Below are 16,027 nucleotides of genomic sequence, written 5' to 3' on the forward strand. Positions count from 1 at the left end.
TTTTCTGAGGGAATATCACCTTAGTTTCTTTTGTTGTATTTACTATCATGACTATGTATGTGACTATTGTGGAGGATATTTTCTTTAATCATAAATCGAACTTAAAAAAAAAAAAGAGAAAGAGATAAATGGGCAGGTATAACTCCATAAAACCTTGACCTAAAAAACAAAACAACATACATGGGATAGCCAGGCACAGTAGCTTAGGCCTGTAGTCCCAGCACCAGGGAGGCAGAGGCAGGCGGATCTCTGTGAGTTCGAGGCCAGCCTGGTCTACAGAGTGAATTCCAAGATAGCCAGGACTATACAGAGAAACCCTGTCTCAAAAAACCAAAAACAAGATACATGGGGTAATTCATGGGAAGTATATTTCTTGGCATATAATATATGCTTAAAATGCTGGTGTATAAAAATTCTTCTTGTGCGTTGGTGAGATGGCTCAGTGAGTAAAGGCTTGAAAGAAGCAACTCCTGTCAGTTGTGCTTTGACCTCCACATCTGCGCCATGGTGCACGTGCACGTGTAAAGTAAATAAAATGTGAAGAAAGGAATCATGCCATATCAGTGATAAATGTTCCTGGCTTTACTGCCTACCAGAAATTATACAGCATTGGGCAAAGTCACCATCTATTTTTTTTTTTAATTACTTTGTGTGGTTTTCCCTCTGTTGCTTCTGTATTTACCAGTTTGGGGTGAATTTGCTTTTGAATTCTCACACAGAATTTACAAGAATTTGCTTGGCTTGGAAGACAGACACCTGGCTGTGGCTAAGAATCTTTCTCACAGATATGATCATCTACCAGGTACAGTGAGGGGCGTTTCCCGCCGCTAGGACTGGGCAGGGTGGGGTTGCTGCAAGCTGCTCGTAGCAGAAGGAGTGTGCTGTGCTCCCTGGGGCTAGCCCACTGCCCGTCCACGGCTTGGCATATTTTGTGGTTGTGATGTTACAGTCCACTTTCATCTCCAGTGTCTCACAGTGACACCTGCGTGGTGACTTTCTGTGTGGCCTGTCATACCCCTGCTCTTCCCTGTGTGCAGCAGCATGAACCCCACAACATATTTATCTTTGCCCTCATGTATGTTGAAGATAGCGTGAATACTCCCCCCCCCCCCCCCAAGACAGGGTTTCTCTGTGTAGCCTTGGCTGCCCTGGACTCGCTCTGTAGGCCAGGCTGGCCTTGAACTCACAGAGATCCACCTGCCTCTACCTCCCGAGTGCTGGGATTAAAGATGTCAGCCACCATGCCTGGCCCCTTCTCAACTTTCCATTTTAAATACCATCCTCACTTGTGATGCCCTTTCTGGTCTCATGTTCTCTACCTACACTTACACCCACATATGAACATTCAAAGCTGACCATAGGAGAGAAGCATGTAGTGTTGTCTGAGGAGGGGTTACCTGAAAAAGCAATCGTTTACTTCAGTGGAAGGTGACCTTCTCGGGCCCTTCTTCCCTCAGCTCTGCTGCCGTTTCAGCCTGCCGCACTGTTCTTAGCTTCCAGAGTGGGAGAGTAGGCACTTTCTACCAAGACGCTGACATGGCCAGCTTGGTGCTTCTGTCCTTCATAAGAAGTCGTGAGCTGGTTCTGTAGAAATAGTATAGCTAAAATGTGCTTTATCAGAAATTCTGTGTGTGTGTGTGTGTGTGTGTCTGTCTGCCTACGTGCGCGCACGCGTTTGTGCGTGTATGTCTGTCCGCATGTGTATGTGTCTGTGCGTGTATGTGTGTATGCACACGTGTGTGTGCATGTGTGAGTGCATATGTGTGCATGTGTGTGTGTGTGTGTGAGCACATGCACGTGGTCATGTGGAGCCTGGGACTGTCCATCTTGATTTTGATATGGGATCTTTTGTTGGCCCAGGACTCTGCGATCCACCTTTCTCTCACTCCTGAGTGCATGCAGCCATACTCAACTTTTCCCCTGGGTTCTGGGGATCAAACCCAGGTTCCCATGCTTGTGGTATAAACGAACACTTTGCTGGCTGGGCTATCTTCTAGCCCACTGGTTACTTTATTTACTCTGAAGACTTCAGAAAGTCTTTGTACAGTTGCACTTCTGTATCACAGATTCAGCACCCGCAGGTTAAACCAAGGGTGGATAGTATTTGGAGAATAAAAGCAGGCTTTCCCCCTAATCACTATTTCATAGTAGCATTACTCAGCCAGCTAGTGATGATTGCAAGTTTACATGAGGATGTGTATAGGTTATATTCAAATGCTCATGTTAGGGCCTTGAGCATATCTTGGTGTCCTTGGGTCCCTAGAGCCAGTGTCCTGAGGATTCCCAGGGATGTGCTTCTAAACTTCATCTCTCTGGCTAAGTCTCCCTCTCCTCCAGAGATGACCACGTAAGAGCCTTACATATGCTTGCTACTTCCTGGATAATAACTTCAGGAGACGTGTGCATGCCCGCCTGCCTGTGTGTATTTTAATATCCGTGCTTCCTGCCTTTGTGTCTTTCCAAGGGTCAGTATAAGAAGGCGATAGCCAGCCTGCACCACTTGGCGGCTCTCCAGGGATCCCTTTCTCAGCCTCCGATCACAGGACAGGGAACCTTAGAACACCAGAGGGCGCTCATCCAGCTGGCTGCCTGTCACTTCGCTCTGGGAGAGTACAGAGTGAGTAACCTGAGGCTCCTGGCATTCTCAGAGGCTCCCTGGCACGCTGGGGTGTCTCTTCCCTGCTGTGGCTTTTCAAGTCGATGCCACTCAGACCTGTTACTTAATTTGCTGCTGAAAATCACAATGATCTTGTTTTACTTGATGTTTCTATAGTGTCTTCAGTATTGGTCTTCAGTATTATTTATTATTTGTTTATTCTTCTCTTTTTTGACACAGGATATCATGTATCCCAGACTTTGAACTTGCCGTGTAGTTTACAGATAGGCAATATATATGCTTATTAGTATATACAAATTCAAGGCATTTTTTTTTTAAACAGTGAAGAATAGATTGTTGTTCCCTCGGTTTCATAGACTTCTCTGACTGGGGCTGTCTCAGCGATGGTCACAGGAGTACAAGTCTGCGTGTACACTTGCTGCCGGCGTCTTTGCTGTACACATGTGCAGTTGTGCTTACTGCTTTCAGTTTAGCACCTCGGGTCTAACCTATGGTCTTGTCTCCTCCAGATGACGTGTGAGAAAGTCCTGGATCTGATGTGCTACATGGTGCTACCCATACAGGATGGAGGGAAGTCACAAGAAGAGCCCTCCAAAGTGAAGCCCAAGTTTAGAAAAGGTACGCTGAAGTCGTCTTTGTCTTAGGTCTTAGGACCGGTGGCTGAGATGTGATGCAGTTCCTGGTGAGATGATACTGCTGTTCTGTGGAAAGCTGAGTTTCCCTTGGCTGCAACTCTGTGTCTTGTGCACAGCCCGAGTTCCTGTTCATGAGCCTCTCGTCTCTGCAGCTGTCCTGTGCTGCACTAGCACTCGGGAACTCAGCACACTAATCCGCCCTGTGCCCCTCTGGTCGTCACCGTCTTCCTCTCGTGTGCCCCTCTGGTCGTCACCGTCTTCCTCTCGTGTGCCCCTCTGGTCGTCACCGCCCTCCTCTCGTGTGCCCCTCTGGTCGTCACCGCCCTCCTCTCGTGTGCCCCTCTGGTCGTCACCGCCCTCCTCTCGTGTGCCCCTCTGGTCGTCACCGTATCCTCCTCTCGTGTGCCCCTCTGGTCGTCACCGCCCTCCTCTCGTGTGCCCCTCTGGTCGTCACCGTCCTCCTCTCGTGTGCCCCTCTGGTCGACACCGTCCTCCTCTCGTGTGCCCCTCTGGTCGACACCGTCCTCCTCTCGTGTGCCCCTCTGGTCGTCACCGCCCTCCTCTCGTGTGCCCCTCTGGTCGTCACCGCCCTCCTCTCGTGTGCCCCTCTGGTCGTCACCGTATCCTCCTCTCGTGTGCCCCTCTGGTCGTCACCGCCCTCCTCTCGTGTGCCCCTCTGGTTGTCACCGCCCTCCTCTCGTGTGCCCCTCTGGTCGTCACCGTCCTCCTCTGGGGCCGTTTTGAGCTTTACCTGTTTCCACGTTGCTTGAAAAAAGACACTAATATATAGCTAATAACCTATATTTCCACCTAAGAAGTTAGAAATAGATGTGCAAGTTAAAGATAAAGAAAGTAGGAGAGGGAAACAATATCAATTCGAGCAGAGTCAGCACAGTAGAGAAAATGAGTGAAGTCGAGGTTACTTCTGTGAAAATGTGCATAAAGTTGATAAAATCCTAACAAGCTCAGTGCAGAAGGTGATGGCCACAAATTCCCAATATCAGGAATGAAAAGGCAGCACTACAGCGAGTCCCGGTTATAATAAAAGGACAATAAGTGGACAAGCTCTGAACAGCTTTATGCCAAGGAAGCTCTTGATAAGCAAAACTTATAGAAAAAAAATGACAAAAAATAAAATAGAAAAAATCTATTGTGGCAAAAGAAAATTAAATTTGATATTAAAAAAACAATCTTGCATAGAGAAAATGTCAGGGCCAATGCTTTCACTGCAAATTTTATGAAGAATTTAAGAAGAGACACTAAAAGTTCTTTCAGAGAGTAGGACTTAATGGTTCTGGATGCATTATTATTTTTTATTTCCTCCTTTTTTTTTTTTTTTTTTTTGCCAACCTGGCTCTTACATATGAAATCAAGCAAGAGCTTTTCTGAAGTGAGGATTCCCATAATTCATGGCCACACATTTGCTTATGTAGAAAAGCCTCAAGGATCTCCTGAAAGCCACTGAAATTAATAAGTAAAATTTCTAAAGCCTTTTGATGTGAAAAGCAGTTGTTTGTGCATGCTCATAAGCTCTTAGAAAATGAAAATGTTTGTTTACAGTTTAAATGACCTCAAAAAAAAAAATCAAGTATTTAGACTGAAGACATAAGTTAATGAGAGATACAGAGATCCTCCATTCCAGATATTGAGAAACATTTCTGAGAGGAAGAAAAACAGCCTTTGAAGTGATGCCACATGGTTGCTCATCAGAAGACTTGATCCCATTAAAGTGCTATTTCTCCCCCAAATGTACTCGCAGATTCAATGTGACCCCAACCAAAACGTCAGCAGGTGGTTTTTTGTTTGGTTTTGTTTTTAAATAAAAATCAACAAACTGAGTATAAACTTTGAAATTTTGTATATATGGAAGGGCAGCTCAGAGTAGTGAAAAACGTTTTGCAAAAGAAACCATTGTCAGCTGATCTCAAGATGTAGTGTGTAATAAGTAAGACAGTAGAGGCAAAACACAGGCATGGGAAAGAGCATTAAGAAGCAGACCAACAGATAGGGCAGAAGATTCTCGGTGAAGGCACCAAGGCAACTGAGTGAGGAGAGACAGGCCTCTCAGCATGCGGGCTGCAGGTACTCAGAGCACATGTGAAACAGTCTGTCCCTCTGATCGTCACCAAGCAGGTATCTCAGGATCAGAAACACATCTGGACGGCCGCCCTGGCTCAGCCCGATTGACTGTGAAGCTGTAACAGCTGCTGGGGTGTAGCATTGACATAGGTGTTGAATAGTGGAACTGAACAGAAAGCTGAGGACCAGGTCATAGTTCAGTTCAGTGGGTGTAAGAGGCAAAGGATGACACACACACACACACACACACACACACACACACACACACACACACACACGCAACCTTCAAGCTACCTGAAGATATTTTCAGTTTTAAATTTTACATGTGAGTTTTAGAACAAATTATAAAAGAAAACCTTCATGCCTTCTAGCTAGAGAAGGACTTGAGTTACAGAGAACACAGACCAAAATGTGGAGAGATTGAACTGTAAGTGCCGCCAGGAAGCTAGCCAGAATGAAAAGGTCAGTCACAGACCGACAAAAGATGGTGTGGCAACTAAAGTCAATCAGAATTTGCCTCCTAGAAGTTTCAAAAAGATCCTTCAGATCAATAAAAAAATAGCCAACCAGCCTGTCCAAGGAAAATAAGTAAAGAAAGTATGAGCTAGTAGGTCTACAAAAGCAGCTCCGGATGGACATAAACCGTTTGAAAGGTGCCCAGCCTGTCGGTGACATGAGAGATTGAGACTGACATAGTGAAGCCCTCACCGTTCTGCATAAAGCAGACTACAAAAAGCAGGACTGTTGAGCACTGGGCCTGAGTGAGGGCGAAGGAGCACGCCTTCCCGGGGCTTCAGAAAGCGCGTAGATACCTAGCAGTCAGCACCGCCAGGACTGCCCACTACCCAGCCCTGGGCCTCATCCAAGCCATTACCCTGGATCTGAGTCTTTGCCTCCTGGGTCATGAGTTCCAAACCCAAAAGGCTCCTTTTTCAATGGAATGGAATATTCTTGTACTTCTAGTATAAAGGATAAGTCCTGAAAATAAATCATTGTTTCATTTTAGGTATATAATGTGTTAAGGAGGATCCCTATGTATAAAAAAGTCATTTACTTCTTTTGCCTCTCAAAAGAGGAAGATTTAAGATATAAAGAGCACAGCTCATAAGGAAAAAGATTGAGATCTTGGTTTAAAAGTCATTGCTTAAGTTTTTCCTGTAAGAATACATGAAGTCATGTGTAAACGTGTTTGATCAAACATTGTGTTTAATAGTTACAACTTAGAAATCCCATGAACCAGCTGTGGTGTTTATGACTAGAATGCTCCCTTATATATGTGTATAAATAATAGAATACCATGTAGTCCTGCAAATTCTGCCTTAACACATGTGTTGTTGACAGATCTGAAACACAGAAGGGGGAATACAAAAGTTAGTTTGCAGAAGATACATATGTTATGTCACCATTTGACATAGTAGACTGAAACACGCCAGACATTTCTGTGTGTTGTCTGTAAATAGAAACGTCTGTGACAGTAGCATGCAGATTGCATAGAAGTGACGGTCATCACACTCAGTATTGTGTCTATCCCTGGCACAGGAGAAGAGGATAAAATCAAGACAGTATAAGAAGCTTCAACAGGTTTTGTGATAATTTGTATTAAAATCTTTAAAAATCAAAGCCAGATCAGGCCCTAGAGAGATGGCTCAGTGGGTTAAGAGCACTTGGTGCTCTTGTCGATGGCCCGCGTTAGGTTCTCATAACCTACATGGCAGCTTATAATCATCATAGTTCCAGCTCCAGGGGATTCAACACCCTCTGTGACCCCTGCAGGCCCTGCACACGTGTGGCACACACACACGTGCAGACTAGATATGCACACTCAGCAGCTGTGTGACTAGCACATAGAGTTTATGAGATTGCATCTACATAATACTCTACATATTTGAAATATTTTATAATAATTAGTTAATAGAGTAGGAAAGAAAATTGAGAAATGAAATCTAGAGACCAGAGACCAAAACTCAGTATCCTCGTCACAAAATATGATTGTCCGCTGTGTCTCAAGTTCTGAGTGTTGTTGACCTTGTGGAGGGAGCATGTGGAACGTCTGTGTGTCAAGGCTGTTGTCTTTGATGGTAACATGCACTAACAGTCTGGCCTTGTGTTAGGTTTGGATCTGAAGCTTCTGCCCTGTACCAGTAAGGCTGTCATGCCATACTGCCTGCACTTGATGCTAGCGTGCTTTAAGGTGAGCTTAAAATGGGATTAGCAGGAAGCACTCTGTCTTTGAAATATGTCCTGGTAAACTGGCATGAAGTCAGAGCTTGGTCACACTGTTTTATGCTTTACAAGGCAGGTGGAAAAAGCTTGTAAGATAGGAATTAACAAGTGTTTTCTTTAATTCAACTGCACTAGATAAAGGTGAAGAGGAAATGGGGCCCATTTTGAGAAGTGTATGGGTAATAAATAGTAAGGCAGACGAGCAAATTCCCTTACCCACTATGGCTGGTATACAGGGGGAAAAATTTGAAGTTGTATATGTCAGAATGTATTTATAGAATGTATAAATATTGGGGTCACCAATGTGTGAAGAGTTAATTCTTTTAGACATGAGGGTCAGCAGCAGCAAAGGCCCAGTAGCCTCAGAATGCTCCCAAGACTCGTGAAGTCTCCACAACCCTTGGCTACAGTAGAGCCTTGGGGTGGGTGTGGGTGTGGGTGTGGGGTCCAGCTTTTCAGTAGCTAATGTGCAAAAGGCAACAGCACTGGACATCGCTTTATGTAGTACTCCCACACTAAGCTAAGCACTAGGGCTTCTGGGAACTGAAGAAGCCCTCTGAAGTGTGAATTTATGCAGCTGTCCATCTCAAGGCAAACCTTGGGCCTTTCTGTAGCTCACACTTGATTGCTCGCTGTCTTCCCTTCTTCCCAGCATCCCCGTCTCAAGCCCTTCAGTGATGGCGTCTTGCCTATCTTTCCACTCAGGGTTGTTCTTTAAACGATATCTCTAAGGTTGAGGAGACGGCTTAGTTGGTAGAGTGCCTGCCCAACACCCGTGAACTCTGGGTTCAGTTCCTGGCGGCACATAAACTGGGCACTGTGGTACATAACGATAATCCCAGCACTTCAGAGCTGGAAGAAGGAAGATCTGATCAAGAGTGCCCTCAGCCATCTAACTAACGCAGGGCCAGCCTGTGGTGCGTGGGACTCAGTCTCAAATAAACAGGACAGGAACAGACAATAAAAAAAAAATTCCTGTTTATTCTCTTCATGGATTAGGAATACTCAACCTTATTTATCCCTGAACCTCAAACTCAAAAACTCCCAGTTCACCTGTTCATGTCCAGTGTTGGTCTAAAGACGTGACAGCCCGCTCTGCACGGCCCACAGAGGAGCCCTGGGGCTTCTGTAGAATCCAGCCTTCTTCTAGGGAAGAGTATGGTGTCCGGCCACAACAGTGTAGTTGTAATGATTGATATAGTAATGACTTACAGCATATACTGAGAGATGGAGCCCCCTTTTAGGAGGTGGTATGACCTAGATTTTGTGGATTTATTTTTATTTTTTCTATGTGAAACTTTGTCTTGCAGCTGAGAGCTTTCACGGACAGCAGAGATGACATGGCCCTGGGCCATGTGATTGTACTGCTCCAACAGGAGTGGCCACGGGGAGAGAACCTTTTCCTGAAAGCCATCAGTAAGATTTGCCAGCAAGGAAATTTCCAGTATGAGAACTTCTTCAGCTATGTTACAAGTATCCTTCCTCTGGGTCGCTTCTGAGTGGTTAGCGCGAGGCATCCTAGAGTATGCGCCCTTCTCAGCACAGATTCTGCTTGTGCTGTTTGTGGGGAAAGAAGGTACTGAGGGACAGAAATGGCGCCGTGGCAGTTGCTTAGTAAAAGTCAAATGAATTTCAAAGATACAGTTCAAGGAATCAGGAGTGTCGACAACTGTTTCACTTCTAGCTGACTTCCAAAAAGGCAGCCAAGATGCCTACAATTAGACTAGCCTCTGGGTTCTAGAGGCAAGCACAGAGCAGTTGGTTTAGCGTAGACTATGGCCTCTGTAGTGTAGACCTTGGCCTTTATCTATGGGAAAAATGTCCCCTGTGACCTGGGACAGAGGCTGCCCCTGGGATCGGTTGATAGCACTGGGCCTGCGCCATGTCAGCTGCCGAAGTTTACACTACTGAGGCAGAGTTGCTCTGTGAGATGGGCAGCATTCGACTTCACATGTTGGTAAGGGGAAGACAGGCTTGCATTGAGGGTACACCCCGATTGGCTTGTTTTCATTTCTTTAATATCATTCTTATAATACACTCTCTCAAGTTGTAGGATGTGTACCATGTATGTTCCCGTGCCCACCCAAGCAGCCATTTAATTTTTTAAAAATTACTCTAATGAATGGTACATAATTTTCCCCCAGAAGAATACAGCATCTATCATTTCATATGAAATCCTCTGGGTTCATTTCTTGAAGCATCTGAAAGACCTTGTCTGCTGGGTCTAAAGAAATAACCTTGCATAGCTCATGTTCTGTCAGCCAGGCCATCTCTCTCCACTCCGCCCATCTCTTTGAATTCTTACTAAGAAACTGCTCTTACAGCCCTGTAGAATTTGTTTTATTATCTCTGTGGGAAAACCACGTGCTAACAGCTTGGTGGGTCTGGGGCCTGAGCACATGTACTCCATGCAAGATGTGGAGCCTCACACCTGCCGCTGAGCTGCGCTGCTGGCCCCGCCTGGCAGACACTGTGCAACGAGGGGTTTCTTTCCTAGGGCAGTTCGGTTAATGTGAAACCCAGCATCACGCTGAGGAACTGACTTCTGTTGTTAGTAGGGGTGCTAAGCAGGCTTTTTATCTGGTGAGAACTATTTCACACCTGGGGGAGCAGGGCAGCGTGTTACCTGTTGGTTGACCTGACTGTGCCGCGCAGACATTGATATGCTGGAGGAATTTGCTTATTTAAGGACCCAGGAAGGAGGGAAGATTCATCTGGAGTTGCTCCCGAATCAAGGAATGCTGATCAAGTAAGCAGGTCGTCTTTTGTTCTTCGAAGCCGAGTGCTCATCTTTCATGTGCTTGCATGACTTACTTGTAAATTTCTGTACCTTTCAGAAATTTAATGGAAAGGAATCCAAACCTAGTCTTCGTTTTCGAGGTCCACTTGATCCTGGGTGTCTTTTAAAGACATGAATTTCCTAGCTACATTTCTGGAAGGGAAAAAAAAAGTTGCTTAAATTAGAATATTTTGTTTCCTTTGAAACTTTTTACTAGACAGAAATTTCTATATACCATTTCCTTTCCAAAATGTAGTATTTATTTCTGATTAGACATACAGTGACTTTAACTGAAAGCAGCCACGCTTAGTATTATACTAGATTGAAGGGGAAACTGCAGGTCTTATTTATAAACTGTGTCTTAAGCCCTTCTGAGCTTCCCCATTGCTTGTGTATGCAAAGTGAATTAGCTGGTTCTAGTGCCACTAAAACCCACCTGCCCCCACCCCAGTGACTGTGGCAGAACTCCGTCCCATGTGTGCCCCTGAGCCCATAGTCCACTACAGAAAGCCCAGGTTGTCTCAGATGAAAATACCAAGTCAGTGGCCATTCATGATTTTTAAATAGCTCATAACCCCTGCTTCTACCCTCAGTCCTCATTGCAGTTTGGCTAATAGACCCTCTCTGCTGTCAGTGCCGTGTGCAGTTTGCATACTTCCTTCTTCGCTTTCTGCATATTCAGTGTGCCTGTAAGTCAGAGTCAGTTACCCAGAGCAGGAGGGGTGCATTGCTGAGACTGGAGGGGACCTCCTCCATCCCCTAGTTTTGGCAGAAGCAAGTTGTTTAGTCATTGAAAGCGGAAGTCCTTACTTTGCTCTATCTTTGTAGATCTTAGGGGTGTTGGAGAAGAGAGGTGAGAAATGTTTGTGTTGCATTTCTGTAACTCAGGAATTTGGCCCAGAGTGAGCATTCCTTCCTTATTGTGCCTCAGCAAGAGCAGGGCCTGACAGAATCTGTCCTCAAGGACAGAAAGAAGACTGGGAGATCCTCTTCCCATCTTAAAAATGATGTCGTGTGTCTTAAACCAAGACAGAACTGAGGGGATGCTTAGGAGGCGAGGAGGCCCTTTGCAGATTAGATTGCCAGTCAGGATGCCCTAGCCGCCTCAATCAAATTACAAAGCAGTCATGGGGGATATAGCTGCATGGTTCCATGCGTGAGAATAGGTTGCTTCTGTATGTGGAAACCCAGGTAACCCGTTTTCTGTAGTGATTTCTAGGTCCCGTGAAATTGATCATACAACATATCTTTACAAAGCTTTTTAGTTCATAGAAAAAACACACCATTCAAATTGTCATGCGATAAATGATTGTAGAGCCAAACTCTCCCTACAGGGGGAGCAATCTGCAGAGAATTGCTGCATGACTTAGCGAGTGTCTGTGGCAATATGAGGGATGAGTGAACCTACAGTCCTCAACAGTCGAGCTCAGGCCTCGCTGTACTGGGCCTTTCTCCTTTGCCTATATTTTCTTGGCTTGAAGAGTGTTAACCTGCAAATAGTCCCTAGGTCTTGGCATGTAAGGTGAGGACATATCAGTTGTCCAGATAATGTCACTGGAAGACGTTGCTTGTCCAAGGAGGCATCCGCCCCGCTTTCCAAGGCTCTGCCACCTTGCTCAGCCTAACCATAGTTTCCTTGAACTTTCTATCGAAGACAAGCCTCCTAAAAGAGCCTCGGTTGATTAGGACAGAGGACTAGGGATTGTTGACTAGTGGTCTGGCCTTGTAGGAATGCTCTCTATGAGGGTCTCACCAGGAATTTGAAATCTGTAATTCAGGTAATCTATACCTGAACACCGAGAGAATTAAACTGCCTAAGACAGAGCTTTGACTGACTGAGGTGTGCTTAGACTATTGAATAAAACTATCTATATTCCTTTTCCCTTTGGGTTCAAACAAATTCTCTGAAGCCATTGCAGACCTTGTGGGTGGTCCCTCCAGATGAGTGGCAGAGATGTTGTGAGCAGTGTACCTCTCCTCCCCTTGGGGTAAGGTTGTGAGTCCGTCCTAGTTGTAGCATCTCGGATGTAAGCAGGTACAGTACGAACACCAGGCACCTACTGCCAGGCCAGAAGGAGGCATAACATTCTTCATTTGTTATATAGCTATGTTCTGATGTGTGTTAAATTAGAGAAATGTTTCTATGCTGATACCCACACTACCATAGCTGCATTAGACTGGATCAGGATGGGAAAAGATGCTCTCTGGGGTGATTACCAGCTAATGTGCTAAATCTTTATTCCAGAATGCTGCAAAACCATATGTCCCAGCCTTGGGTTTCCCCCAGATCTCAAACTCACCCCCTTTCTTTATTGAAAACACTGCGAGCCCTCCTGAGTCCTCTCTGAAGGGCCACTCAGTCCGGGGCTTCCGTTCTGCCAAAGATGGCTAGCCAGCATGGGCATGAGAAGAGTGAGCGAAGGAGGCTGGATTTTGAGTCAAGCCTTCTCAAATGTTACCTGTCCCCATGGCCATCTCATCCCCCTCTTCCTCACCGATGCCTTTTCACTCCAAATCACAAGTGGGCAGAGCTCTGGGACCAGCAGCCAAGATGCCTCTAGACTGACGCCAGCAGCAGGTGCGGTGGGGCCCTCAGCTTCTCCCAGTCCCCTGAGGACGCCACGGCCAGGGGCTCGTGGAGGTTAAAGTTTCTGTACAGTCCGCTTCCAGTCTCGTGTACCTTCTCCGGAGTGTTGTTTTTGCAGTGCAGGGTGAGCTGGTGTGGGTGTTTGAATGCTGCTGTTTGCTGTTTTTTAAAGGCCTTCTAGCCCTCCCATGGGGTTACTGCAGCAGGAATTCTTACCTGTGCTTCAGCCCAGCATACAGACTGCTGACAGGTACCAAGTGGAAAAACACCTGCTCATAGTGTGCTGTTCGTCAACATGTCCTCCCGCCCATGGTTTTCAGCTCTTTGTCCCTCGGTGCTCTTTTTCATGCTTTATTTATTTGTTTTTAATTTGTTCTGCATTCCTTGGCAAACCATCTGGTTGTAAATATTGTAACATTTTTTAATTTTTTTCCATGAGTTGCCAGTGTGTTTGTGTTGAATTTAAAAATCATTATGGATCTGGGGGGAGGGAAACAAAGTTTGATAAAACTGTATTAGACAAAGTGAGTATTAGAGGAAGTGCTAAGCTGAGATTCTGTTTTGATAAAATGCAAAGGTTTGGGTCATGAATATTTAAGGACATTGGCATGCATGTACCACTAGTAAACTTTTATTGTGGGCTTCCATGTTAATGATCAGGACCTTTTTGCTTTAAACAGACATTCACACAATGTTTCCCTGCCTTAAAGCAGGCTGCTTTCTGAATTGGCAATATCTAATAAGCTAAAATGATGCTTTTTTTTTTTTTTTTTTTTTTTTTTTTTTTTTTTTTTAGCTAGATTCTCCTGTACTTAAACCATAAGATCTAACTACAGTCATGTGCCACTTAACACCAGGGACACACCTATCATGCACTGTACTATTGTATGGACATCATAGTGTGCACTTACTCAAGCCTATCTGCCACAGACCCAGGCTGTAGGTACCAATGCCGTCCATCATTGTGTGCGGAGCATGACTGTGATTGACATCATCCAGATGTGCATAAAATCTCTGATGCATATATAATTGAGTTGTGCTCCTGTTTCCACACCTCCTTGAAAACAGTCCCACTGGACCATAACAAGTAGAGTAACATTTAATTGTGTCGTCAGTAGTTTTGGGGGAGAATTTGTACTTTGACGTATGGCCTGTAGATGCATGTAACTTATGCTCGGTCCAGTTTTGGATTGCAGCCCAGGGACTCAGTTTAGAAGATTCTCAAGGCAGCATAAGCAGTGTGCACCTCTGTGCCCAGCAGGACCCAGACTCTCAGAGACACCCAGCTGAGTTCGCCAGCCAGGCTTAACGTGTCCATGCAGAACTGAGTTCCCCCATAGCCCTGGTGTCTTCCTGCAAAGCCCTTTAAAGCGGCTGTGGGCAGTTGCACAGTGTTCTGTTTTCACTAGTCTAAACACGGCATCTTTTTGCTACTGCGCTGAGGGGTTGGGACCCCTGCTCACTTTCTACATAACCATGTTTTTTAGAAGCAGAACATTAACCACGATGGCCACAGCCTGTTTTCTCACTACCCAAAAACCTTGTGACTTGCAGGAGAGTTAGGTAAGGGGTGAGGAACAGAGGTGGCTTCCGTTTGTCTGAAACTGTCACATTACCAAACTAGCAGCCAAAACTCCTCTGTTTGTGGTCAAGTCCACTGAGTTTTTCTGGACTTTTCTTTTCCTCTGTTCATTTTGTTGTCCTCACTTTCTAGGATTCTGTTTGTCCTTTCCCGTCCTAACGCACGGCTCTTGGGGCACAGTTAGACACCTCTTGGCTTTTGCTCCCACTAACGCACCCACAGACAGCGAACACCTGGACAGCTCTACTCCTTTTAGACCCTGTGGCACGCTTCTGTCTCAGGGCCCCAGGGTCCCTGCTTTTTCTACAACAGTCTGGATGGACACAGCACTCAAAGGGGTCTGCCCTGGCCTGGCTCTGTGGGCTAGGCCTGCACGCAGGACCCCAGCAGCTGTGCCGACACCTGAGCTTTTCTGGACCTCCCAACCATGGAGGGCCTGCCAGAGAGCTCCTTGGTGACTGGGACACGCTGGGTCCTTCGTCCTACTGCTGTCTCTCTGGGGTCTGGGGCCAGGTCTCCCGCACAGTGAGGCCAGTGAGGGTGGAAGCTAAAGCCCCCAGGGCACTGCGTTGTACGAGCTTCAGGAGTTCAGAGCCAAAGCAGGTGGCATTGCATTGACCATTTGACTGTGGAAAATGACCCAGTCTAGGGTAGGAAAGATGTCTGCGTAGCATTGAGCCTGAGAAGAATGGGCAGGTGCGGTTACCTGGTTGCAGCTTTTCTTTTTAAATTTGGTGTAAATGCGTGACTACAGTTAGCTGTGAGGCAGGTGATTCCTACCCAGGTAACACTAGGCCTTGGTGCTGTTTCTAACCGAGGTCTCCTTCTGTTTCCCTGTTGCTGACCTCAGGCACCACACAGTCACTCGAGGCATCACGAAAGGCGTGAAGGAGGACTTCCGCCTGGCCATGGAGCGCCAGGTCTCCCGCTGTGGTGAGAACCTAATGGTGGTACTGCATCGCTTCTGCATTAACGAGAAGATCTTGCTCCTTCAGACCCTGACCTGACAGACCTCTGGGCCGCCACAGCTGGCTTGGCTGTGTGACTAGGGAAGACACAGCAGTGGCAAGTGCTGCCAGACCTGGGCCGATGACGAAGAAAACACCAAGTCCTAGCTGCTTAAAAGTTGATCTCAAAAGTGTGGGAAGTTATTTCTATTTTTAAGACTTCAGGTTTTTTAGTTTGTATAAAACAAGAGTCCATTTTGTAAATAAAAATCCTACAATTTGAAGTTTAAAAAAAAACAAAACCATTAATTTTAGTTTCAAGTAAGGTACATTTGTCTTTTATTTTCCTAAGCATACAGCAAGAGGGTAAAAATCCAACACAATTGAATGGAGGAATGAATTTTACCATATACTTACATGATGGAATATGCCTACCATGACCTCAGCTGTGTTTTCAATGTTGTACTCTGGTAAGTATTACACACCAAGATAACATTCCACCTTTCCTTTTATGCAAAATTGAACTTGAGCTGTCCTGTCCCTGTTGAGAGTCCTCCATAGGCGTAGTGCTCCGGGAT

At 45.7% G+C, this 16,027-nt stretch overlaps 1 protein-coding gene across 4 annotated transcripts in view; it reads left to right on the forward strand.

The window, feature by feature from the left end:
* The window catches only part of INTS10 (integrator complex subunit 10), a 29,643-nt gene extending 13,873 nt beyond the window's left edge, over positions 1-15,770 (forward strand). Inside the window, exons 11-19 of one of the 4 annotated variants that reach the window (XM_084760667.1) lie at positions 720-802; positions 2,465-2,617; positions 3,127-3,235; positions 7,443-7,522; positions 8,865-9,027; positions 10,210-10,303; positions 12,244-12,321; positions 13,093-13,170; positions 15,353-15,770. In XM_084760667.1, the coding sequence (XP_084616793.1) occupies positions 720-802; positions 2,465-2,617; positions 3,127-3,235; positions 7,443-7,522; positions 8,865-9,027; positions 10,210-10,303; positions 12,244-12,321; positions 13,093-13,170; positions 15,353-15,509 (995 nt within the window). In that variant the 3' untranslated portion in view covers positions 15,510-15,770. The remainder of the gene's footprint in view (positions 1-719; positions 803-2,464; positions 2,618-3,126; positions 3,236-7,442; positions 7,523-8,864; positions 9,028-10,209; positions 10,304-12,243; positions 12,322-13,092; positions 13,171-15,352) is intronic. The other 3 variants (XM_084760664.1, XM_084760665.1, XM_084760666.1) reach the window with 3 other exon arrangements.
* The last annotated feature ends 257 nt before the right edge of the window (positions 15,771-16,027 follow it).

The sequence above is a fragment of the Acomys minous genome (assembly GCF_964271855.1).
Source record: "Acomys minous genome assembly, chromosome: 15".
NCBI lineage: Eukaryota > Metazoa > Chordata > Mammalia > Rodentia > Muridae > Acomys > Acomys minous.